The sequence below is a fragment of the Gallinula chloropus genome (assembly GCF_964237585.1).
Source record: "Gallinula chloropus genome assembly, chromosome: 2".
Classification (NCBI taxonomy): Eukaryota; Metazoa; Chordata; class Aves; order Gruiformes; family Rallidae; genus Gallinula; species Gallinula chloropus.
The window spans coordinates 87,173,342-87,201,227 of record NC_140086.1 but is presented as its reverse complement, the minus strand read 5'-3'; the positions used below and the strand labels follow the sequence as shown (position 1 = coordinate 87,201,227).

General features: G+C 38.7%; 1 protein-coding gene across 1 annotated transcript in view; it reads right to left on the bottom strand.

The window, feature by feature from the left end:
- Window positions 1-27,886, bottom strand: part of LOC311205774 (cadherin-6) — a gene marked incomplete at both ends in the record, with an annotated part of 48,701 nt that overhangs the window by 7,780 nt on the left and 13,035 nt on the right. The window contains 6 exons of the mRNA XM_084280271.1: window positions 2,183-2,319; window positions 9,120-9,373; window positions 10,776-10,963; window positions 12,463-12,630; window positions 14,672-14,791; window positions 16,343-16,637. Of these exons, the coding sequence (XP_084136397.1) occupies window positions 2,183-2,319; window positions 9,120-9,373; window positions 10,776-10,963; window positions 12,463-12,630; window positions 14,672-14,791; window positions 16,343-16,637 (1,162 nt within the window). The remainder of the gene's footprint in view (window positions 1-2,182; window positions 2,320-9,119; window positions 9,374-10,775; window positions 10,964-12,462; window positions 12,631-14,671; window positions 14,792-16,342; window positions 16,638-27,886) is intronic.

Genomic DNA, 27,886 nt, shown 5'->3' with positions numbered 1-27,886 from the left:
TGGTGAATCGGTAGCCCTGTGTACTGAATTTTACTGCCAGTTTGTCTTCTGACCATGGCACATGTACTGACCCAGAATCCAGCAGGATTCTCCAGGCTGCTGAGAAACTGCAGCTCATACTGGTGAAAAAGAAGAACCGTAAGATATAGAGCTACGTAAACTTACTGACAATTTAAAGACAATTAAAGGCAACGTAAATTCTCTATTTTTAATTTTTTTTCTACTGTAAAATGAAATCAAGGGTGTTTCTCTTTATGACTTTATCTTCTCTTTTTTTTTTTTTTAATATCAAAGGGAGCACCCATCACTCTGATTGTGCATCCTGCCTGTGACTTGATTGGATATTTCTTTTGGATTATTTCAGTGAAATATACCTGGAGTTTGATGTGATGCTATGCCACTGAGAGCAATCAGTGGAATTATCTGGATTCAGTGGAATGGGACTTCAGCTGGCCTTGGTAGAAATTACTTGGTTTAACTAGGAGCAGTAAGCAGGGGTGCTTTCCAGTCTACTCTCTTGAGACCTAATAGTGAGGTAGTCTGGATCAGACCAAGGTTTGTTTTAACAGTGGCTGCACTTCAGTCAAGAAAATTGCCTTTGGAAGGCACCTAGCCCAGTTATGACAAATTCAGTCTAGGCTCGGTGAAGCACAGCCTGGGAAGTAGCTTGTTGCAGACTGGAAGGACTCAGATTAAAGAGGAATGGTGATCAAGACAGAAGCCTTTGTCAGACACAAAGGGTTTAGTTTAGTTGGCCCAGTAGAAGCTCTGTCCTTTGGGGAGGAGGCAAGGAATTAAACGAATATTTCATATACATGCTAAGTTGGTTTTCAGATAGTGTACCATTCTCTGTATTATTTCATCTCCTCTGGGATCAATGCAAGTGTTCTTCCTAAATGTAATTGTTTATTCTTTCCTTTTCAGGTTTTTTTTTCCCCACTCCCTCCTCTACCCTGGAGCACAGTCTTTAGCTTACAACTCCTGACCCCGGTTCACTCCTTCCAAACTTAAGAGAAACACAAACACCTTCGCTAACAGGCAGCCAGGAGTCAGTGCTTGGTGTGCTGAAGCCTTGTATCTAGCACTAAAAGGTGAAAGCTTTCAAGAGAGGCAGAAAACTATTGAGAAGCATCATTCCTGTAAGCCTTAGCCCTGTATTAATTTTACATAACCCCATCTTCTTGCCTCGGTAGGATTGTTTCACATCAGTTCTAAGTTTTTTAAAAGACCTACAAAGTATAGAAAGCTGGAGTCAAGTTCTCCTTAGTTATATCCTCCTCACCATTCAGCAGCTGACTGAGCCATACTCAAACACACAGTCTAAGAAAGGAGAGTTTACATCGTCTCCGATTGTGTGAAAAAAAAGCGAGCCACTCAGCCTCTGTGTTGCACAAAGACTTTGTGAGGGTCACAGAAGTGGTATTTATGTTAGATCTATCTACCATCCTACCTTGCTTCACAACTGTAGGCACTGTGACTCTGCAAAAGTGAACAGAATTTCATGTGCTAATACTTGACCATCTCACATGCTCACAGTTAATGTGTTAAAGAGGATTGTTTATTAAGGCCACCTAGCATCCAAGTCGTTATCTAGATCCCTGGCATTTCAGCTCCTAAAATGATCGTGACTGATATCACAAGATTACATCTTCTGAGCAACCCTCAATTAAGTGACAGACTGATGTATATATAACTATGGCTCGTAATTTCAAAGGATGCTAAAGAAGTTAAAACCAGAAATCCTTAAAACAGATTAAGATCTGGCCACCTAGCTCAGCCCAACCACCTCAGTCCTGCTTGAAAACATCCAGCCTGCACTATATTCAGTCTGGATCAGACAGATTTCAGCCATGGAATGCAGTTCAGCTTTAAACCCTCTTTCTTGCTGCATACCCATTTCAGAATCCAATAATCATGTTCAAAACTAAAAATGGCTATCACTGCATAGAAAACACGGAATTGTGACCTCTCCTCCCTGCCCAGCCAAGTTACCTCTTCGTGACCTGTGTTCCTAGTAAACATAAAACTGCAGACCACCTCTCACAGAGCTTCCGCTTCTTCATTAGTATTGAGTGGACTATCCATATAACCTGACATCTGTCCAGCTGTGCTTTCCACATGCTCAACTAGAAGGCTAAATTCTTTACATCAGGGACAGCAGTGGTATTTAGGTTTGACTTACTGATCTCTGCTGCTATTACTGTAATGTTGTGCCATAGCAGTGTTTCCCGGTCAAGGGGTTTTGAAGTAAATATCGAACCGTTTCCTGAATTGATGTTGAACACTCTGTCCATATCAGTGTGTCGATCTACAGAGTACCTGCAAATACAGAGACAGGGGTTAGGAGAATGCTTTCCTTTTAATTTCTGTGTTCTTAAACCATCTTCTAAGACTAAACATCAAACAGCTAGTAAATGGGGCTGACTTTTGTTTTCAGAGCAGGCTTCGGCGTCTTTATATATTCACACAAAGAGCTAGTTCTGAGCTACTGGATAATGACACGTTGGAGGTTTGATTTAGAAGGTGGAGCATTGTCACTGAATAAATGAATTACTGTGGAATTTACATACCTCTGAGAATCATCAAAGCTTTGTTTTTAGTGAGAAATGTGAAGTCTGTCCTGGAAGATATGAAGTTTATTTTAAGGCTGAGTTGGCTTTCCCATTATAAACCCCCTCTTTTTATGGTTTGATATCTCAACTGTTCCACGTAATTTCTGATATTAAATTTGACATCTGGGATGTATTTCTGCCTTTCACTTCCCAGTGTTTAAAAAGAATGCCCCCCCAAAACAAGTCAGCATGGAACGGAGATTCATTATTCCACGGTACATATCACATAAAGGTTTGCTGTAATTCATTAAATCTAACACACTCAGCCCTGCTTGATGGTATCTAGATGTGAAAATGAATGCTAACAAGCTCTGGAGGAGCTCAGAGTCTAAATAAGGATTCAAATTTTCAATCCAATCTTCCACTCTTACTGCTGAACTGAATCCGACTTTAAAAGCACAGAACTCTCCAGTTCACAGGAGGGGGTGCTCCCACCCTGATCCAAACGCTGTGACTTGGTTTCATCGCTCATGAGGAGAAAATTCTCACATAAATTATGGAGGTTTTGACAGAAATACGTCTCATGTTGCTACAGCAAGAATACAGTTGCATTATTCTGTTCTTATTTCCTGCTGATGTACAGCCCAGGAGAGAGCCTTAGGTAACCCAGTGTGCTCCCTTGCTGTCCTTTGCAGGCCATGTCGATGGAGACATGGCGGCTACCACTGTCCCTTATGTCCAGGCAAGGATAAAGGTACAGCTGAGCCGGTATGCAGTCAAGTGAAAATTTGGGCCAGGAGAATGACTGGCAGAGTTTGTTTTCCTCATAGAGATGGGCAATTGAATATACACAAATATACACAGAATTCTATCACTGACTGTAGAAACACCAAGTATTTTGAGGAAAAGACCTTTTTTTTAAAAAAAAAAAAAGCATGGAAATATACTGAACAACCACTGCAGAACTGAGGGACATGCAGAAGCTACAGGAAAATCTCCGTTCCCTGCTCTGCACTAGCAGCAGCTGTGTGACATGTCCCTTGTTCTGCACAGATTTCCCAGTGCCTGTGCAGCATCTCAACTTCTGAGAAACATCATGCATGGATGAAGGAGGGGACAGAACAGTCCAGTTGAAACCTGTCAGTCTGACAAAGGTTTAAAATGAACTGACTTGCTAACTGTCTCGGAACTGCATTTTTCTTTCTTCTTAGCAAGTAAAAAGATGGGATATAATCTCCACAGCAAATGACACTGGTCTGACTCTAAAAAGTGAATTTTAACGTAGCCTACCTTCCTAAAGAAAACGATAGCAAGTGTTAATTATTTTCAATGCATTTTATTTTTTTTTACCACATTAAAATCCCTATGAAAGTCACCAAGTTAAAGTCAAAGGTACTTGCACAGCTCCCTTTTGTTGGTGGGACTTGTGTAGACACATCTTGCTGTTTTTTTCAGGAGTTGATTTAGTTTTTATTCGTGGCTGTCGCTTAACTAACAGTACTGCTCTTTCAGCTGCACCAAGTCAGCTGTGGTGTCACCCACCTAGTTCATTACACAGCAGCGTAACGCTACCGTCAGCCTGGAAGGAGCCTGTGAGAAGGTATGAAACAGGCAGCGCTGACTGATGGGACAGCTCCAGCAAGCCCTGTTGTTTTGTCCAAATCTAAATAGTACATGTGGATTTGTTGACTTATAGCTGAAATGTTTGATGGAAACACATTTATACAAACGGGTCTGACTCTCTTATATTTTGACAAAGTAAGTACTTGATATGGTAAACATTTCATTTTAACTTTCATTCATTCAGGCTTTTATATGATATTATGTTGGTATTTTGTGAATTCAATTATTTTTCAGATATTCTGTGCTCATTTCCATATCTTTCAGAGGAAATACTTTGGTATTTCCATTTTGCAGTAAAACTAGATTCTGTGTTCCTATTTGAAACAAAATAGCAGGATTTTCCATAGATTAGCTGTTCCAGCCAGCTGTAAAACTATGTTTCAGTCTCTTATTCAGCAAAACATTTAAGGAAGCTACTCGCTTTAGGCGTGAGTTGTCCGTTTGTTGGTTTTGTTTTTTTCCATTAATTATGCTTCCACTCATGCTTCATAGTACGGAAGGACTTTAAATATCTTGCTGCCTTAGCACATTTTAATGCCTTGGCATATTGTAATCACTATCGTTAATCTGTAAGATTTCTCAAATTCAATCTGTTGTACAGTATCTGGAATCAAAAAAGCAATGTTCTGAAATTATTCTAAGGTTACCAGAGCTGTAGACTTCTACAAGACATTAAGAATTTTAAAATATAATTCCTTGTAAAACCATATGTATATATTCAGTCATTTTTACAGTGAAAAATTAGACTCACAAAAAACCCCAAAAACCAAACCTGAGAACAGCTTCTTAATGAAATGTTAATTTTATTTCTTCATATTCAAAAGAAAATACACACACAGTCAAAGCAGTTAATGTATATTCTAATTATACCATTAACCCTGGTCTAGAAGGATGATTTTAATAAGCTAGACTGTCACTTCCGTTTCTTAGTTTGTATAATCCAGTCTCTTTTGATCAAGGACTGTTAATTATGTCGAACTGGTGGTGATTCTGACTTACAGATCATAACCTAGTAAGAATTAAGCAGACATCATCAAACTCATTTCTACATTTATTTAATGGAATTACTGGTGCGTATTTGTCAGGTTTCAGGACCTCATCCCTTTCGAACCACAAGGAATTGACAAGCTAGGAAGTTAAAAGGTATCTATGCAGATTCCAGTCTCTCCTTGCACATCATAAGCAGAAGGGGAGGGTGAAAGAGAGAATCTAACGCATGCAAATATGTTGTCGGTAAAATACACGAACAAAATTAAGCCTTACATTTGTTTGCAGATCATTTTCATCTGGGATACTTTAGTAAATCAAATCACAGCAGGGAGACAGTTCCAGTGACTGATGAACTTCATTATGCCTCTGAGGAGTTACTATAGCAAGAAAAGCTCAACTAGCAATCTGCAAAGATCTGATGCACAATACAGCAGCGCCAGTTGCAGCATTATTGTCTTCAGTGTGCAGCGGTTCCTGATATTTCTGCTTTGATCAAGTGCAAGCAGACTGCAAAACTTTTTCTTTACTAACACAGCTGGACAATGGAGTGTTACTTGGGAGTATATTAGCACTGCTACCCACAGATGCATATTCACATACAGCCAAACACCTTTTCTGTGGGTTTCTGTAAAGCCATGTCACAGCACAGCTTATTTCTAAGGGCTGGACTGATGAAATGCAGCTCTTCCAACACACAGGTCGTCAATGATTATGCACTCTTACAACCAGGGCAGAGATCCCTTCATAGCCTGCTATTGCTTCATTGTCTTCTGACGTTCAGCAGCTTGCTGTCTAATGTAACCGTAAGTCAGGAAGATTTGTGGGTCAGGAAGGGATGTGCGTGTGTGAATTTTTCATAATGCATTTTCATAATGTTATTGTGAAGGTTCCCTTTAATGGAAGATCAAAGGGGCTTTCATCTAACAGAGTTAGGGCTCAGTTTGTTTAAAAAGAGAAATCTTCACTCAAGTAGAGGAGAAAATGGAAGGTTTTCATTGTAATATCAAGTGTCTCAAGTTTTTATTTTTAACCGTCAAGAAAAATTGACAAGCAAGTGACAAGTCATATATATACAGTCTAATTGCATCTTCCCCGAAGCTCAGAGTGAAAATTGGATTTAGCATCTCTATTGCATGATGGAGGAAAAAAAAAATCACCCTGTCAAAAAGATGCAGACTCAACCCGTGCCCCTAAATTCTAGGAGATATTCATGATATTAGCACCATAAAATTACATTTATTACAAGCTAAGATCTCTCAGGCTACTGCTTTCTGCTGATTTCCATCCCCTCTTGCTGATCTTCATGTTTCTTCTTGCTGTGTTTATTTCTGTTACTCTAACCTCTCCCTCATTTTTCTTTTTCTTCTCCTTTCACCTTGATTGTTGCATGCTATTAGAGAATGAGACACGTTTTCTGCTGCTCTACATCAATTTTGACGTCTGCTAAATTTTCCTCAATAATTATCTGATACTTCAATATGCAAAGTACCTATAGCATTTTAAAGAACTGCCCTCTGAAAGATAGGCAAGTTTTAGCACATTCAATTAATAGAAAAGAGTCAGTAGGCAGTACTCAACAATGAACAGCATAATCCCTATCCACTGTAAATCACTTATAATTAGGAGCTGGTGCTGGTGTGAAATGCAAATGGTTGTAGTTATCACCACAGGGAAGAAGGGAAGCGCTCCCTTTGCTCTCCAGTGCCGTTAGATATAAAAAAGCAGGTTTGTATGAAGACTGGAAGGGGCCTGGGTATCATCCCAATAAAGTTTTCATCTTCATGCTAGCACACCCATGAAGACGTGCTATAGAAGGGGCTTATTCTGTCCCCGAGCTTTCCCAAAGTCATCAAAACATGCTGCTCTTTTTATAACTCTGCTCTGCTAGTCCATAACTCCATCTAATCATTGCATTATCTGATAGGCATGAAAGAGAGGGGAAAGAATCTTCGGTCATAGGCTTGCCAAGCTGGTGAAGATGGTTTTAAACTAAAATTGCTAGTGGAAGGAAACCTCAGTCCATCCCACTCTTAGCAGTTGGATTCCAGTGCCAGCAGTAGATGCCCAGAGCCAAGAGAAAGATCACAGATCAGCAGAAGAACACGTGAAGTGCAGCACAGAGGAATTCAGGCCACTCTGGCCAGTAAGTCAGCTTCACCAGGGGCTCAAGTTAAATGCCTCTACGCCTTGGAGAACAAACAAGAGGAGTTGGGAGATGTGCACACACCTACTATATTCTTATTGGCAACATGGAGATGATGGTTCCTATGACTGGACTGTTGGGATGGAAAGAAACAGGCTCTTTAGGAAAGACAGGCAGGGGGAAAGAGGAGGGCAGCAGGTCTAGGGAGGTGATTCTTCCCCTCTAGTCTGCTCTCGTGCGTCTGGGATCCCCAACATAAGAAGCACATAGAGCTGTCAGAGTGAGTTCAGAGAAGGGCTTTGATAAGACGGCTAGAGTAGGTATCCTATGAAGACAGGCTGAGAGAGTTTGGCTTGATCAGCCCGGAGAAGAGAAGGCTCCGGGGAGATCTTATAGTGGCCTTCCAGTACCTAAGGGGCCCTAAAGGAAAGCTGGAGACAGACTGTTTACAAGGGCATGGAGAGATAGGACAAGGGGTAATGGTTCTAAACTAAAAGATTGTAGATTTAGATTGGATATAAGAAAGAATTCTTCCATGTGAGTATGGTGAGGCCCTGCCACAGGTTTCCCCTCTCCCTGGCAGTGCCCAAGGCCAGGTTGGATGGGGCTTTGGGCAACCTGGGCTAGTGGAGGGTGTCCCTGCCCATGGCAGGGGGGTTGGAACTAGGTGATCTTTAAGGTCCCTTTCAACTAAATCCATTCTTCTAATTAAAATTAGAAGGTTTAGTTGTGAACAAGAATTCCTGTGCAGGACATTGCATGTAAAGACAGCTGGTTTCTGCCAGAAAAGATTTTAGATTTAGTTTTTTCACCTAGGAAATTAAGATGGCAATATTTACCCCTCTCACAAGATGAGCACAGAGCTGAAAACTTAGTCGTGCCTCATAAACATAAGATATCTTGATGAAAGACAGTTATTTGCTGAAGTGCGAAGTATTGATGGATTGGATTTTTATTAAACCTGCATTGTCCTATTTTGATCTTAAGACAACTGTTGCATTTCCAAGATGCCCAACTCAGAGACATGCTGAAAACTGACCTCGATTTAATATTGCTGTATTTTTCATTTCCTCCTCTTACTGCTTTGTCAGTAGCAATGAACTTTAATTAAAGCATGCAACTATTTACAAGTTCTTTTATACTCTATCCAATGTAAGTACTCTGGTCTGTCTTCGAATATACTGAAACAAGGTACCTGTTAATATACAAAAAATGAAGGCTTGGGTTTAGCTACTTCAACTTTAACATTTCCTCTTCTAAGACTAATTTACTGATCTGTGGCAACTGCAATTGATAAAGTCCATGAGATTGATTCTTATTTTACTAACCTTACACTGACACAGGTGAGATCAGAGTCTGCCTGTGAACATGAGCTGCTTCTAAGGCATTTCAGCTTGTAGTTTAGAGAAGGTAAATGTGATCTCTCTTAAGCAGGTCTGGATGGAAGGGAGAAGAAAGGGCTGCTGGATCACACCCCTATCACATGCACTGCACTGCACTGGAAAATGTTAAAGGTGGAAGGAGAACACTAACAACTTCTTAGTGCTCTTTCCACAGTAAAATCTTCCACAGTAGAAAGTACCACACTAGAAAGTACCACAAGTTACTGAAGCAAATAGGCTGTAATCACAATCACACGTACATAGATATGCTCAAGTGTGCACGTTTACCATCTACAGTACTCCATATTTAAGCCTACCTGAACAATTTCATTGTTAAAAGTGATTTTTTTTTTTCTGTGTGCTGACATGAAAAAAGTAAAATTAAAGCTCTAAAAAACCTTCGCACAAGCTGAAATAGTCTATGCTTACTTGACAGGATTCTTGGCAGCATCTGGATCCTGAGCAGTTACTGTTCCTATTACACTGTTTACTGGAACATCTTCTTTGACTTCCATAATATATGCTGGTCTGCTGAACACAGGGGGTTCATCTACATCCTCCACTTGAATTCTCACTGTAGCTGAGTCCTTGAATGGCCCCAAGTAGAGGAATCGAGGATCCACATGAGTATTTGTAGCTTCTACTTTAAGAATATACAGGTTTTTAGTTTCAAAATCCAATGCCTGGGAACAGGGGAAAAAAAAAGTTTGAGAGGTCTGTGGGGAATGCTGTGGTTTGCAGCCTGGTAGATAACAGGACACCGAACTAGAATTAAAATTCCAGCAGAAAGGATAAAGACAGGGCTCTTTGCCATTGATGATACAGTATAGAAAAAACACTTCTGAGGGAATTCTCTGCCTGGAATTCCAAAACATCAATTAATCTTTCCTTTTCAAATAGTCGTAACTCTTCATGCCTTTCCTTCTGTCATTTTTGGCATTTTGAGGTTTTCTTGTCTATTCCTTTCCCCTGACCACTACTTACTGAAGAGGAGAAGGTTTTCTATGAGCTGCTTGTTTAAATATTGGTTTTCCATCACTGAAATGAAACACTGTGACATCTACTGTCTGGACATCCAGGACCACTCATCAAGGAAAACATGGTTTTATGATAGGCTATGACTGTATCACAGTCTATTAAAAGAAGCAGCAATTAGTGACTTTTGTTACAGTACTTAAAGAAGAGAGAGTAGTCACCCCTTTTTTCCATTATGCTGTAGAAGATTCACAGCTCTGTCAGCAATGGACAGAAATGCAAACAGAGTTAGACTGATATCATAATCAGCCCCTAGAAGGCATATCCTAAAAAACAAGTAATGACAGGTGTCGTACTGATATCAATAAGCAAGTGCATATTTGGAAAATCTACACAATGTCTATCTAGTGATGACTGAACTTGAACTGATGGAGGATGATATCTGTAACCTTATCAAGCTTGCCTGATAACCCACTGTAAACAATATTTCTCAAACCTTTTCTGACAGCCAATGTGCAACCTTGTAGATGATGTCCATTGTGATCCAACAAGGCACTATGATTTTTTTCTATAGCAAAAGCATGCTGATGGATTTATTAATTACATTTTTACAAGATGTGAGGTGAAAGAAGTTTTTTTAATGTACTTCAATACCTTATAGCCATACAATTGAACACCTCCTTATAGTGCAGTATAGGCAATGTGATACTGGTTATTTCTGTGATCTTAACACAGCACTTTCTGATAAGTGAGCAAATCCTGTAAGCATTACAGAGGAAAACCACAGTTGGAGGGTGGTGCCTCCTTGAGTTAGAATATTCTGTGTTCAGATTGTAGAATTCTTTTTCTCAGTCCTATCCCACTCCCTAGGGCGTTTATTCTCTCAGGTCTTTCAAAGTATATGCACTGCTTTAGTAAAGGAGGATATGAGGAAGGGCCCCATATGCTTGTATAAAAGAAGCTTTTTACAGGTAATGTAGACATTCCTAACAGATAGAATTCAAATCAATAAACAACACGTGTTGCACTAAAAATGGATAACAAGTATGTGCTAGATAAACTTTTGACTGCTATTTCAGAGTCAGGGATTAAGTCCTTTAAGATGGGTACCTTTTTGACAGTTATAATTCCTTCCTGTGTGTCCTTGTCTGTAGTAATTCCAAACACGTCATATCCATCCCCCTCAGTGATACTGTATTCGATTTCTGCATTTTCATCCACGTCAGCGTCATTAGCTTTTATCCTGCCAACTGGTGAGTCAGGTGGCGTAGACTCAGGAGCTTTGAACTGGTATGTGCCTACAGCAGAGAGGGAAATTTTATCAGTTGGTCTCATGGTACATTGGACACCATCTCTCAGCCCACCGTCCATGCTGGGCATGCCCAGGTGAATTAGCGAGTCGCTGTGCCTTCAGGCCTTCATCGGGCAACAGCCTTCAGCTTCTGCCTCATCTTTATGTGGATAAAAGTGGCTTGTTTTTCTGTTTTCTATTATGAAGGATAGGCATTTTGTTTTCCTACACACATATCTTTAGCAACATATGTCCCTTTCTAGACATAACCAGGGTCTCTGTTGGCCATATCAAAATTGTATACAAAGAATGCCTTGAGGCCAAAAGACAAATATTAAGAACTGCCAAGGGCCAATGCAGCTTAGTAGCAATAAAACCAAATCCAGTCCAAAAGCCTATTAATAATGTGCTACACTGAATTCTCCTCTGAAAAAACCCCCAAACCCTCTATTTGGGGAATGTTGGCATTGTGAAACTGTATCTTTGTCTTTTATATTGAAGACACTTATGCCCAGAGATGTATAATTAACTCATTGGAGGCAGAGTGCTATATTTTCTCTTAAGTTGCTCTAATTTAAATGGAAATGCTTTGCCCACAGCTAAGAACAGACTTTGAACTTAAATGACAAGTTGCTTCCAATAACTTTCCCAGTGACTTAACCGCCAAAGCTTGCTGATTTGTCTGATAGTATCTGCAATTATTTTCTCTAACAGCTGCTCTTGACTTTGACACACAATGACACCGTGATATACACACATCACACACATAGCAGTGGTGGGAAAGAAAGTAGGAAGAAAAGAAAGGAAAAAAATGTGTGGGGGAGAAGTGGACAAAAGCTGAATTGCTCTGAATCGCTTAATGGCCATGAATGTTCATTAATAGAAATTACTTTTTAAGAGATCTGGCTCAAGTGATTCCCTTAAATATCACACAGATATCTACCAAATAACCTGAGACAAGGGAAGAAAAACAGGCAGAAATAGCTGGTATATTTATTTAAGTACTTTTGTTTCTGTATGCAAAGAAAATAGGAAAACTCATGGAGGCAAATGCTTCCTGGGTGTCAGTATTCATTTTGATAGAAATGCTCTTGGGATCATTTTATGTACTTAAATAAATATGTTTCAGAACTCAAATATGTTAGATTAGAACAGATACATTAAAATGCAGTCAATCACATAGTCTAATAGGAATAATATTGATCAAGATATATAGATTCTATCGGTCAAAGCTATTTAACAGGTAGGAAAAAAAATGTTTCTGTACATTAATTCACATCTCAGACTATCTACTGCAACTTGAGTAAAAATATTAAAGATACATTTCCCAGCCATTGCATTTAACCTTACAATGATCCTATTGCTTGCTTGTGTGTTGTCTTTTCCTTTCTTTAAGTCTGATATTCAGTAAGTTCATGGCAGTGTAAACAATCTGAGGTAAAAAAAAAAACCCTATCAATTTTCATCCATTTTACTGTAAAGACATAGAATGTAAATATTCCATACTCTGGGGGAAGCGAGGTGGATTGTCGTTTACATCAGTCAACGTGATGTTCACGGTGGTGGTTCCTGATAATCCGCCCATTTGGCCTCCCATGTCCTTAGCCTGGATAACCACTTGGTATTGTTCCCTGTTTTCACGGTCCATGTTTAGCAGAGCAGTTTTAATAATGCCTGAAAACATGAAAATTAAAGAGGGGGAATTCACAGGTAAAGTACTGACTTTAATGGAAATTCTTATTAAAAATACCCCACAGTCTAAAGAACAAAACAATCTCTGGGTAATAAGTAAACTTTGCCCAGTACAAATATTTACTGTTATGAGATGACACGTTAAATTACAGACTTGTCATACCATATCTCAGGCTGCTGCCTGTGTGACAGACACAATATTAGTGGCATACCCAGAAAGACGTTCTACCTATTTGTGAGCAGTGCTATTTTACATAACTGTTTACCCCTTTTCAGTTCCCTGCTAAAGTCTCTCATTGAACTGGAAAAAGGCTCTTTGTTCATTATAACGTGCTCCATTTTTTTTCTCCTGTTCTGTCAATATTTTTATTTTGACGTGGTTAAAAAAAAAAACAAAAAAAAGAAAAAAGCTAACTTCAGCAAGACATCATTAAAGAGGCAGTACAACATTAAGTGGAAGAAAATAAATTAATTAAGAAAATTGTGAGCATCCAAGCATGCCCAAGTGTACGTATTTCTAGTTATATTTGATTGAAATGATTTTGCCATTCACCTCCTTCTTCAAAGGCACAAATATCAGTTATGAGGCCAACTCCTATTGAAATTCAATCACTCAGATTTACCATGAAGCAAAATGTTTGCATTCTCACTGGTTCTCTTAAGGCTAAAACCTGACTCCTTTGTAGGCAAAAGGGGTGAAATTCAAGTACTGAAATCCGTGGCAAAATCCACAGCAGCTTTGAGAGAGACTTATTTCACTCTAGGAGTTTTGCAATTGATTTCCATGGCAGGAAGATCAAGCCTGTGGTTTACCTTGCTTCCCCTCTGTGGCCCATACAACCCTCTTGCTAAAAGATTATTACTGGTGAGCTCCCAGCTACATTATCCTTATTATAACTCTAGAGAGACGAGCACATAGTGTACTGTCCACATGAGAACGAGAGCACCGGTGCAAAAATCCTTGCTTGCATTATCTAATACCTTATGCTTGAAGGGAAACTCCCCTTGATTTTGTCTCTCCCTCTTTTCAGAATTATGTACATTTTTTCCATTCAGTTTTCTCTTTGAGACATCTTATGTCTTCCTCCTTTTCCCTTCCTGAGTCTCTGATAAGATTTATTTATGAAACAATGATTGTCTGGGATAATCCATTCTTTTCCTGTGAGGGTGCTGAGGAAAGTATTTCTCTAGCTTCCAGCAACCTATCACAGTGGATTCTCACATTTAAGGAGTTCCTTGAGATCCTTTCTTTCTTGTTGGCAAAGTTTGTTACAAATCTTGGGAAGAGGCAATACATATAGTCAGTTAGTCAATGGTACAGCAGATTCAGTCAGCCAGAATTCATATGTTTTACATCCACAGGTTCTCAAGCTGTTACTAAATCCATAAAAAAAAAAAATTCCAGTCACTTGTGTGTAATTTAAACATCTTCCAAAAACAGAACTCAGAAGTTTGGGATTCTATTTGTGATCTCCTAGTGTAGTGCCACAGCCAATTTTACCTCTTCTATCATTATTCTTAATTAAGATTTCTTTCATAAAATTATCATTAAAGTGATATGTTGCAGATGTACAGGAATTATAATTACTTTAAACAAGTTTTGATGAAGCAGAAGGAGAAAAAAAACACACCTGAACAAACCCTCAGTCTTAATTTAGCCATTATGAAGATCTATGAGGATTAAGCACTTTTTTCCACACCCACCTGTTTCTCGTTCTCTTCTAAAACCCAACCTATTTGGTTTAATTTAAGCATCCACAGCACTCTCTACCCACTCCTTGTTAAAAATGATTGAAAACTGGTTCACATCCAGTACTAATTATATTTATTAGACTTTGCTGGTAAGATTAAAATAATGTAGGTGTCATGTTTACAGATGTATTGCCCTATTAAGTTTGTCAGATTTTTGCACTGAGTGAGATGTAATCTCTTTGAAGTTTTTGCCTAGTATGTCCTAGCTTGGCATAGCATGTCATTTTGAATTACAGATATTGTCAGAGAATGACAGATAAGGTCCCCTGACCTGTCTCAGATTCAACGGAGAAATATGGTTGTCCCTGTAGAATGCTGTAGACAACTTTAGCACTGTTCCCATAAGTAGGATCATCGGCATCAGTTGCAGTGACTTGCACAACAAAGGTACCTGCAATGATTAATTACAGAAAATAAAAATACAGAAAATACAGAGGGGTTTTGGCTTTTTTTTTTTTCATTACCAAGACAGTTTATGATGTAGAAAAAGCATAGTTCAGGTTTAAAACATTAGAGACATTCTTATTCTGTGGAAGTTTCTCTGTTCATAAAGGACATAGATACAAAACCAAAATTATAGTTGGCTTATTCTCAGTTCATTAAAATACACAGGTATTGACTGGATATGTAGATCATCACACTTCTTATGAAGAAATGAGAAATGCACCCTTCCCCAGACAGTGAATGCATTCAGAATTTGAATCTAGGCCAAGAATACACTTTTGCGAATTTACTAATGTTTGTAAGGTGTTTGACATGGGAATGTAAATCTGTTTTTTTATGTGACTTCTAGAGAAAGAAATGATGTTGAATCCTAGGCAAAGTGTTAACAAACACAAAATGTGATCTTATGTTTTGGCATTGAAAACAGATTTGTGAATAAAATATTCGCCTCACATATTAAAAAGTGAATATTAGGTTCTCTCTTCACCAGATGAGGTTTCATCCATGTGACAAGTCCCATGAATGAGAGGAGAGAGTATGCCCCAAAGTCTTTATTTTTGAATTACTTGAGCTTTATTTTAATCTCATTCTTGATTATGATTAATTAATGCTTCTCTCCCTGGATATTAGTTCTTATTAGAAATCTGTTTCTTGCAGTTCAGCCATCCATCGATTTATGATAAAGAAATCAAAATGACCTCCCTAAGAATAAAAGACAAATAATCAAAACCTGTCAACTTCTCTGGAAAAGATCCAATCTTAAAATCATATTTCAAGGAAGTTATTTTCTTTTCTTATATTGATTGACTCTTACAGCTTGATACATCTCAAATCAATAGAAAGATTTCCGTGGACTTCAATGGACTTTAGAACTCTTTCCTTTTGCATGAAATGAACAACAAAGGTCAGAGAAAGCTAATGGCATAGCTCAGAATCAGTGATGAGTTGACTCGGGTGACACTTTCCTCCTGAAGTGTGCACATCTACTTCTGAACTTGCCTTTTCCTTTTTCTTTTTTTTTTTTTTTCCTTTTTTTCCCTGCTATGTTCCTGAACTAAGCATGGGTTGCTGAACAGATCTAAGGGTGATATCGACATGCTTAGGTGATCCTGGATTACCATATCATTACACTGCTAATAATTATTTTAACAAAGCATGTTCAACTCTACAGGTGTCATGTGACATGGCTTAGCTCAGCTCACTTTCCCTGTGAACTGAACTAGATTACATCAACTTTATTTTTTTGTGGTACAACAGTACCACAAAAAATAGGTAGTGGGTTTCACTCAGCTGGCACCTCTGATTCCAGCAAACTGTTTCCACTTTTGTCATGGAATTAGATTTAATTTATTTATTTATTCATTTATTTTGAACAGCTGGGGTACTTTTACTCCTGACCCCGTGTATGCCTGTATTCAGTGCCTATAAACTTTGGGCCCTTCATTACCTCCACAGAAAGAAGTCAGACAAGACACTGAAATGAATTATTACCACCTACCAACATCTGACATTTCGGGAATGCTGGCATTGTAAACATCCTTTGTAAACATTGGCTCATTGTCATTGATGTCATGGATCTTAATGATGAACTCAGATTCTGGTTCCACTGGTCTTCCAGTCCTTCTGTTTATAGCCTGGGCACGGAGTATGTATACAGGCTTTTCTTCCCTGTCTAGTCTCTTTGTGGCCTGGATGTCACCAGTGTTTTCATTGATAATGAAGAGGTCTCCTGCTCCATCTCCAGAAAGGATGTACTTAAGTGATCCATCTCCTTTATCCTGGTCTGAATGCAGCTGGTGGTGAAATGGGAATAAAAAAAAAGAAAGGAAAATAAATAATTGGGACACAATTCTAGATACTTTAACTGATACCATGATACATGCTTTACTGTTATTAATACCCAGCCAAAAGGCTGTACACTGCTGTTGGGAAATGAGATGATACCACAGTAGCAGCAATGAGTTGACAGAGTTGTGTCTTGATGTCAGAATTGAAATGGTCTGCAATATTGTAAGAAATTGCCAGAGGAAAAACATGAATTGAAGCTGCAGATTACTTTCCCAAGTGATCAATCAGATTTAAATGCTAGTGACTTAGGTGGAAGCCTAGGAATATGTAGGACAGTGACATCCTACAGTGGAGAAAACAGTAGATTTGGGAATTGCAGTAAGCAAACAATTAAAAAATGACCAGACCAGCCACTTCTTGAGATTAAACTCTAATTGCTCGGCTCTTACACCCTGTGGACACTATGTTATATACTACACAGGGCATAATGCACTAACATATTAAATACATACAGGAATAGCAGATAAATATATGCATTCACAGATAGGGCAAATTCAGAGCACAGGCAGGCAGACCATTAAAGCACTGGTAATGAAGAGATCAGTTGTCTTATCCGAGGGGATGTGGACCAAGATGAAACATGGAGGGGTCAGGGAAAAGAAGAGAATGATGGTAATTAGCATACAAAACATGAGCTGCCCAAAACATCATCTTTTTTCCCCCTGAGATTTTCACATCTCTTGACATACTGCTTAGCACACACAAAAGGTATGACCGATTAAACCATTCTGTCATGGCTGTTCCTTTGACAAAAGCTTTTTTAACACCCCTGGCCTAAAACCAAGGCTAATCGACTACAACTTATTTGGTTGTTACATTAGAGAAAGTAAAAATTTTTAAAAATCGAACATTAAAATGGCTTTTAAAGTCAGGGAATGGTGATGAAATTAATAGGAAAAAAAGAATCTATTAGGTAATAGATTCCTGGAAATTGTTGATTTCAACAAAAAAAAAGACACGTCTATGAGTCAGGAGAGCTTGACTTTCTCAACCAGCTCTTTCCTTTTCTACTCCTGCATACAAGTTAGAAAAAAACCCAAAACTTAGTTGACTGTGTGGTGATGTACTTAACACTGCTTTGCAGATGAGGAAAGATCTGCAGGCTGAAAGAATATAGAAAATTTTCCCATAGACTTAATCAATGCCTGACTCTGCCCCTACCATGCTGGAAGGGCATCCTCCAGCATGACCATCTGGTCAATACTTTGGGCTTCCTCCAACTCTCTACCCATATCACTGCTCTGCTGACAGCCTACGGACAACCCGCTTGGTGGCACAGGGCTCCATGTGTGTATGGGCTTATGCCTACGGTGCCTACAGAAAGTGCGTTCCACACGAGTTTGCCTTGAAGGGGAAAGCTGTCACCATGCGTTCCAGAAGTGTCCCCATGAAAATATCAGAACTGTAGCATGGTTAATCATTAGCAGACATGCTGGGGCACTCCTTAATTCTCTTCTTCAGGGAGAAAATGGGAATTCCATGTAATTTTTCACAGAGTCCCTTTTCTTGATATTAAGAATACCAGTAAGTAGCTCGTATGCAGCATTTTTCATAAGTAGATTTCAAAACATTTCACTAAAGCAGCCAAAGCCATTTGCTCTTTTTTTTTTTTTTTTTTTTTGATAACAAAGCATAGTAGCTTGAAGTTTCCCAAGCAGCTAATTTTGGAATCTGGAATAGGGTTCAGGTCTTCTGAGTCCCACTCAGTTGGCTAATGCACTTGGCAATAGGGCCAGGAGGAATTCTATAATATACTAGATATAACCTCAACCTCTGATGAATATCTGTTAGACCTGCTTGTTAAGAAGTCAGACTAGAAGTCAGCTGTGGGAAGTAATTTCAATAGGTTGAGTATAATTTTCCTCTGAGGCAACCTGCAACAGAAAAGGCATGAAAAGAATTTTGTCTTTAAAACTGTGTATTTTTTATGATTGTTTCACATCAGAAAGTCAGCTTTTGTTTGCCTTGTAAGCCTCTTGAAGTTTGTATCATACTGGGACAAAAACAGCCCTCAGTAACACACTATCATTAATTTACGTGAATCATAGAATAGTGTTGTGAGAGTTGTTACAGATTAAACTCCCAAACTAATTTTTATCATAATTTTTAATTAAACCTGGCTTCGATGAAAAAGGTAGCAAAAAAGGTCAAGCTAGAAAAGGTGTTGGAACCACTGGGAATTGTCTTCTATAATATTCTTTACCTAGCCTAGACCACTTAAAAAGCTAAAAATGGAAACTTGTGTGATTGTTTTTCAAATCAAATCTTTATGAAATTTCCATTCCTCCTCCACAATTAATCCATTCCATGGATTGTCCATGACTTTGGATATCAAGACAAAGTATATCTCAGTGTAATGACACATCAACGTTGATAATGAGGTGATCTTCATCAAAGCTTCAATCTCTAGCTCTTCAGCAAAAGCACATTCTATCTGACAAGATCCTTTCCAACTTCAATACCTTCAGTTTTACAACTGTCCTAAGAAATGCCAGAACACACAAAGTGCTCAGTTGTCCACACAGTCAGGGGATTAGTTATTGCAAAAGCAAGACATGGGGGAGGTTGTGTCCCATGTACCATCATATATTACATAGAGCTAAGACTGGCTGAATGCTCATGCTTTTCAAACCAACCATGACCTTATAGTGTGTCACCATGTGAGGAATAAGAAGACCCTGGTTCGCAAAGAGTCTCAAAAAGTACAATTACTATCTGTCTGATTTCAGTAAACTAGGATTGGTCTCTAACTGCTCTTCATCAGGGTTTTTGTGGGATAGGCCTATATCACAATAGCAGAATCAACTGCTTAATATCTGGGCCAAACTAGTTTGAATTTTGTTCTCTTAAGAAAAACAATAACTGGGTTTTTGTATTAGAAATAAAAACCAAGCAGATGTCTAGAAATGCTTCTCATAGATGAGAAATTTGTAACATTCACTTGTGAGGAAAATATCCGAAAAATACAATTTTAGATTACGTTATCTGCCCTTGACAGTTTGTTTGGTAGAAAAGTTTTGTCCAGATAAAGACAATCATCTGCACTGCTTTTTCCTTAAGAGTCAGTTTATCTTGGAAGTGTAACCTGTGTGAAAGGAGAAATTGCTACTGTAACCAGGTTAAAAAAAAAAAAAAAGATTTGGGAATAAAATTAAAGAAGAAAGAAATGGTGCCAGTTGAGGTCAACAAAATCAGCCTGGAGGCAAGATACACTTAAAAATACAGTTGACAGTTTTGTATATAATACTTAATACCATTGTTAGGTTATTAGGATGAAATGAATACTAAAAGCCACCCACCTTTCCCTTCTAACTTGAAGTTATTTTTCACTACCAAGACACCTCTTAGCAAAGTTTGCTGTTACGAGGTATGTGTATGAATTAGACTGCAGATGCATTTAGCAGGACCAATCCTAGCCAATACAGGATATTATAGTCTCTGTTTGCTAACCCATGCTGCAAAAGAACATCCATTATCTACTGCAATGGGACAGATAAATAGGACATGGCAGATAGTCACAGCATGGAATATAGTGCTCATGTCAGCTGAGCTGTATTATATCACCACTCCTCGATACAAAGTTCCTTCAGCCAAAGGTTTTTTTAGGGCTCCACTTAAAGGTCAACTTTTTTTTTTCATTTTTATTTTTATTTCCTTAGAAACTCAGTGTTACTCAACGACATTAATTTCAATTGATGACTGAATTGAGAAATACCCCAAAGGTAAGCAAAATTATGAATAAGTGAAGCTATGCAATAAAAAGTAAATGCATCAGCAATTGCACTGTATTAATATTATAGTAAATTGATTTATTCAGAATGTAATCTGCACACTTTTGTGAAATTGTCCATCAATCACTGGTTAAGGCTGAGGAGAAATGACAGATTAAAGATTTTACTATGCCCTAGGCATACTTTTACTCATTGTACTTTAATACCACTGTTAAGTGAACCATCTGGTTTGCTTTTAATGACTTACAGTCAGATAAAAACTACCTGGTGTTTGTCTTCTCTCCCGCCCCAAATGTCCTGGCCTAAAATCAGGGAAGGCTTCATGCTTCTGGGAAAGAGGCGTCTAAAATGCCCAAAGGACTGCACATTAGCTACCCATGTTTGACATTCTGCTTGTTGTCACATATGTAATTAAAAGGAGAATGTTGTTTGGTTGTTTGGTTGTTTGGTTGTTTGGTTTTCTTTCTTTTAAAAAGTTGCCACAATCTGGGGTAGCCTCATTCTCCACAGGTGCTGCTGGCAGAGCTGTCCTCAAGCACCAAGGACAGTGGCAATGGGATGCCTTCAGCATGACGAAAAGGGAAAGGCAAGTGAAAGCTGTGCTCAAAGTTGTTTATACCATGAACTTTTTTCTTTTTTTTCCTCCCTCAGAGTGAATATATTTATAACTTTTGTGTTCTTCTCCAACGGATAGTATTGCTTCACTTTAAAACAACACTCCAGGAGAATTTTAACAGGACTTACAAAATTGAATTGGACCCATGCTACACACAGAGGAATTATTTCAGCAAAGCACATGTGAAGAATTTAAGGGCATCTTTCATGTGCTTTGGCAATAATACTATAAACTGACATGGCATGAAAACAGCAAATCCAACTGGCATTAAGGTGTACAATTCATTACTGGCTGTTGCTGGTATTACACGTGAGGTACACTCCAAAATGACAACAGCAGTTACAAAAAAAGCAGAGTTGTGTGTCTGAACTGAGTGGCTCCCCTGGTGGGTGACGGGAGGGCCTGGCTGCCATGGCCTGTCCCGGTGCCCCAGCCAGAAGCACTGGGGCAGCTCCAGCCCTGGGCATTGGGCACCTCCCTGGGGACAAGGACTGGCCAAGGCCAGGCAGGGACATGGTTCTGCCAGTGGGCTGAGCTCAGGGGCCCATGGTTGGGCAGGGCAAGTTTGTGATGTCGCTGGGGCAGGGCTGATGAGCCTGGGGAATTGACATGGGGTCCTAGGTACATCTGGGGAGCCTTGAGGGGGTTGACATGGGCTCCTGGGCTTTGGGCAGGTTTGGGGAGCCCTGGGGAATTGACATGGGTTGCTGGGCTATGGACAGGTGGGAGGAGCCCCACAGGGCTGGGCAGATACATTCAGGGCTGGTGGTGCCTCAAGGCCCTTTTCTAACTAACCATGCTAAATTCCCCTCGATGCAAAACTGTATGAACCTGCAGTGCTGAAACTGTATAAGGAAAGTGAGATCCCAGGTATTTTAATAGGTTAAGCTCTAACTTTTTTGTGTGTTTAAATGGAATACATTAGAGAGAAGCAGCTTTCTAGCATGCATATTTATAACAAGGTTGTACTGAAAATGTACTTTTATAGCTGTGGTAATTAAGTTCCAAAAATTTGAAATTGCAGGCAGTGGATATTCTCTAGAATGGAATAACATCCCTTCTCTACCTCACTCTGTAACACTGATTTAAACAGCATAGTTGATCTAGTTTATGGAGTGTCTTTAGATTATGCAAGACAGCTGTAAATTGAAGTTTAACTCCCACTAATGTCATACTGCTGGTTATGATACCTGGCAACTTGGTAGGTAAGATGGTTTTCCATCCACCCTGCAGACCAAATTCTCCTTCCTGTGGTGAATTGTAACACCCTATTTGCTGAATTTCAGAGCAGTTTCTGAACCTCTGCAAAGATCAAAGTCAATTGACTTTGGGATGTACACACTGAACCACTAACCTACAATTATCCAGCAATAAGCTGACTGTTGCATTTTATGATTTGTTTGTATTTATAAGAGGAACTTGCTATTCTGGGGTTGCTGTGGTCACATTTTTGTCTCCTGACACAATAATGAAATAAGACTAATTATTAAAATAGTATGTAGGCAGTTGGTAGGTGTCTAACAAAGAGAATCATGAGTTTAGTCTTGGCAGTATTCACAGCATGTGATTTTGCTCCAAACTGAATAGAACCAAACAGCAGTCTCCTGTCTAGCAATGAACAAATTCAACCACATGTATTGCTTGAGGTTACGCAGTGCAATGCTGCAGCATTCAGAAAAACTAAAGCACTCAAAATGAAACTGCTAATACTGTAATATTGCACACAGTTTCTATTTCAGAATAATAACAAGCTTGCACTCTTATGGGTCTCTTCTGGTGCTCTGTATCCCTACAGCATCAGCCAACCTCCTCAATATCATAATACTATGAATATCATCAAATAATAAGCACCAAAGTTGTTGCTCCACCTGGTGATTCTGCATTAAAAGGCAAATGGCATTGTTTTTGCACATTAAGTAATAAGTATTTCTGTATATTTTACTGAAGTTTTAGTCTTCTTCCTAATGCACAAAAAATACTCCCAAAACACCATATATGTGTTTCATATACCTACATTACACACAAACCATGTATCACCAGGGAAAATACCTACCCAATTTTTTCAAGCCGTAAGAGATTCTTTTTTTCCAAAATGTATGCCACAAGATCCACAGTGAGATCCAGCTTCACCAGAATTGACAGGTTTCCTATGGATGTGTGTGCCATGTTCTTACGGCCTCAATTACTCTAAGCTCTGGTTCCTTTCATGGTCCACACAACCTCTTTATCTGACTCACCCCTAAGGCAAAGCATCCTGCTCTCTCTCCTTATCACTTAGTCCACTGCATGGTATTTTATCTTTCCCACTCCAGCCCGTGTCCTCAAAAGCTCTTGACTGCAAAATGCTGCTATTTCTGTTCCCTAAATACTGGCTGGAGAAGAGACAGCATGGGCTGCAGTTGGTGGTGGCTTACCTGTGTATTTGTGCAACAGCCAGCTAACCAAACAGGCAGGGCATAATGTAGGTTTATTTGCCTTATGCAGCTACTCTTCTTCCAAACAGTATATGAAATTAATGGTTTTGACACCTTTATTCCTCTATAAAATTTAATTGAAAGCAGTTAATGGATTTACAAATTACCTAGAGGTGGCCAAAGGTGAGAGATAGAGGCCATAGCACTCACTGAAGCTAGTTATCTGCTTAGGTCAGCTGTCTGGAAGGTTATGTCAAGACTTAGGCAGCTACCCTTAGGCAATGCTATTTCACAACCAAAGCTTAAATTTCTTATAAGAATAGGAGAGCAAAAAATAATTTGGAAGACAATGTGAGAAAGATGTAAGAATGCTTGCAATTTTTTTTTGTGTAGAGAAACTAGAAGAGGTGATCCATTTCTAGTCTTATACAAAGAATTTTGAAGGTTATATGAAGATTTATACCCTACATCCTCAAAAGAGCTGTAGACCCGGAGTTTGAAGTAAGATTCAAGCACTGTCATTTTCAAAGAATTTAAAAAAAACACAAAATTTTTCTTACAAGATTAAAAAAGAACTTAAAACAGATCCAGCTTTACCAGATCACACCACCATGCTTTCAGATACACAGCTATCAAAACCAGCACCTCCACACAGGGGCTCTTAGACTGCTACAACAGGCAACTAAAGTAGATTCTAATTTTTTTCTCTCTCCTCACTAACCCAAGACTTGCTGTCCTAAACGATCAGCAGCCTTCATTGTTCATCACTTTCTTTAACTCACAGATGTCATGGTTTATAGAATACTTAAATTAGCTAGCTACAGAAAACTATTATTTTACTCTAGTAAATATAGTTACTATACTATAGTAAATCTAGTAAGCCTGAATATGTCTCAGTGTGACCGATTCCTGAGTGTTTCAGTTTGTTAGTGCAGTTTCAACTCACTTTCTTCCCACTATGCCTAGTGAAGAAAAAGATGCAACAGGTACACAGTTTCTATTTGAAGAAATTGCCACTCTGGTGATTGGAAAGAAACTTGTTTTCTGGATTAAATTTGCTGTTCTTGTGCCAGCATTGTTTTTTCTGTTTTAAGAACACCTTCCCACATTCATACATTCTTCCTCATCCAACATTTATAGATAATAATCCCATATGCTCTCATTATTTTTCTCTGCTAGGCTACCAGCCTATATACAGTCTTCGCTTGCAAAATAGGCACTTCTGAGTCCTCAGCTGGAATCCTGTTTACAAGCCCAATCTCTGGTTTTCAAATTGAGTGGACTCCAAAAAGAGCCTGTGAAGAAAAGGGCAAATAGGAAGGGCTGATGATCCCAGTAATTTTTCTATAATTACTGCATTTCTATTGGCCTTCCTTCTATGTGAATGGACACAGGTTTCTGAACAATGATGTTACTATTTTCCTATCTCTATTAGAAATGAGTACAAACCACTGACATATTAAACTAGCTTCTTCCTGTTGTCCCATGACTGACTAAAACACTTAAGTTTTTCTCCTTCTTTTGCTGTTTCTAATTTATGGCCATTCACTGTGTATTGGATTTATTTTTAATAACTCCTATTTCAAGAATATTGTGGTTTTATCCTGTTTCTATTCTTTCCACTTTGAAGAGCATCCCATTTTTCCTCTATGGTATTCTGGTCAGGAATAAAGGATAATGTTTAGTACTGAAATCAGGCACACACACAAACATTAAATATGTAGTAAATTAATGAAATAGAGCATTGAAGAATTACTGAGGTTATATGAGATTTCTGCATTTTGGGCTGTTGGTTTCTGTGGAGTTATTGGAAAATTAACTATGACCTATTTGCATCGTGCTTACTTTTTTGGGGGGTTGTTTATAAAAGGTTGTACAGCAGACCAGAAATACCTTAAACTCTGGCTTATTCAGCTATGGAATCCTATTAATATAATAATACATAACAGACTGTTTTTATATAAAGTGCATATCAGGAAGCAACTTTTTTTTTTTTTTTAAGGAAACCATATCAGCCCTGAATGCATGGTATCAAGCATATTGGAAGAAAAAGTAAAAAATAAAAAACATTTTTGGAAAAGATACAGGGATCTAATACTTGAACTATAAAAATGCAGATTAAATGTTTTATTTGGACTACCGCCTCAGAATATATCGGGGAAAGGGTAAAACAATAATGCCCCCCGAGGGCCTCTTTTAACTTAAGTACTCGTTCTTAGCTCTAGCCCTCAGATTTAAAAAAAAAAATAAACCCAAAATCTCTATGAGAGTCAAAAAGGAAAAAAAGCTAAAATTGCACCCACTGCAAATGGGAAAAGCTCCATGTCAGACAGAAGTGTTCAGTAACAGCAATATCATCTGCAAAAGACGACTGTCCTGATAACAAGAACTATAAGAGGAATAAAAAAAAAAAAACCCACCAACTAGGAAAAAAAAGGGTAATGCTATCTTTCTGTTTCTTGAGACTATCAAAATGTCAGTGATCTTTCTCATTCACTCTCCAAAGTAGGAGTACCAGTCTGTTTCCCGCAAATGAATGACACTAAAGGAAGCTAAGAGACAGTTTTGTGCTGCTGAACAACTTGAGGAAATGAGTGGGTGAAAGAGCACTAAGAACATTTCAGGGTTCAGAAGCAACCAGGTACTCAAAAGGCAAACTGAGAATAAAAGATGGTGGCATCTGATTTCAAAACAAGCAAACAAAACGTAGAAAAGGCACTCTAATATTAAAGAGTAAAGGGTACTGGCATGAAAAAGAAAAGGCAAGGAGTGTGTGGGGGTGTGTGTGTAAGAAATGGAGTGCAAAGAGCCCTGCAATAAGAATTTGTGGTGTGACTGGGGACAAAAGGTGAAGAGCACTCACTTCAGACCCTTCAGGCAGTCTGAAAGGCTGCTGTCATTCTCTTTTTGTGAGGGCCCTATGTGAAGCTGCATGGCCAGAGATAGACAGGGACATGGTGTTGTCATCCTTGGTTTATGGAACAGGCTGCCCAAACAGTGGTTGGGAACCTACTGTTCTATTTTAAAGGTATGGAGATAAGAATAAACATCCATACTGTGGTGACTCACGCCTTTATTACACACCCTTCAAAACCACAAATGAGTTTTCTAACCTGAAGTGCAAACATGCAGCCACAGCTAATCAGCTTTGCAAAAAATCAATTGGAAAGTGTCAATCCTTTCAACATTGCCTGGGGCCTATCAGCTCTTTTCCCTCTTGGGTTCCCCAACTGCTGCTGCTCTTCATTGCTATTAAACAGGGACAATGGCACAAGAACTTTTGTCCTGCCCTGCAGCACCTCAGACTAGAAAGGTCCCTTATTCTGTTGGCCCTTTTCTCTAGGGGAAACTTGTTATCAGATCTTAATGAATATTTAGCAAAGCTGCAAACTAGGTAAAGGTGTTTCCATGTTCTCCTGCGCTGTGCGCTGCTCAGCTCTTCTGGGGTAATGTCATTCCTCCTATTATCTCTTAAGTGCAATTACAGCAGGAACTAACAAAGTTGGTCTTTACAAAGACAAACAGGTCTTTAATTTATAAGGCATAAGATACCACAGTGCCAAGTCTGACCTCTACATATATGGGACCTTGAATTTCATGTTCTTTTACAAAACTTCTTGCTTTTCTTTGAATTACTGTATACCAACAAAAAAGATAGCCAGCCAATCTTCCTTTAAGACTCTAAGGAACTTGAAACAATTCTGCCTCTGAGTAATAACTCACCTCTCACTTAAAAATAATTAAAAATTAATCCTTGTTTGTAAACTGAATTTTCCCAGTTTTACTTACAGCAGTTGCATTTCATTTTGTCTGAAAGATTAAAGAGCCCTCTCCAGCTAAACAACAGTGAAGGTAACCAAAGAGCATTGCACAGATTACTGCAATTACTCTCACAAAAGCATGAAGTTCTTTTTTTTTTCTCTTACAGAATCATAGAAAATCCAGAGTTAGAAGTTTAAGGCAGTTTAAAAAGTACTGTTTCATCATACTGACCATCACCCCTTTTTTTGCTGGTTTTTAAACTGTGTGGTAGCAACAGTAACTGGTAGACATGAGGAATGGTTTTAGTTGAGCTATGAACATTCACTTACTAAAAAGCATAAAGGACTTGGCCATCCCCAGACTTGTCATGCCCTAGCTCACGTACTAGGAAAACTCTCTTACATAAATATGTGAGCCGAAGATTAGGAGAGATTAAATGTTACTTTCTTACATAGTGTATACACTGCAGTGTTTATGAATGAGATTTCAAGCCTTTGATTCCTTGAAAGCCATAAATAGCTGTACAAGTCAGTTTGTTTTGGGAAACAGACTTTCTCATCACTGCAAATTTACCACCATAGCTGCAAAGTCAGTCACTGGATTCAAGTTTGAGTCTCAAATATTGAACACAAAAATTAGTTTGAGGCACTGGTGGTTTCCTTGATATTAAA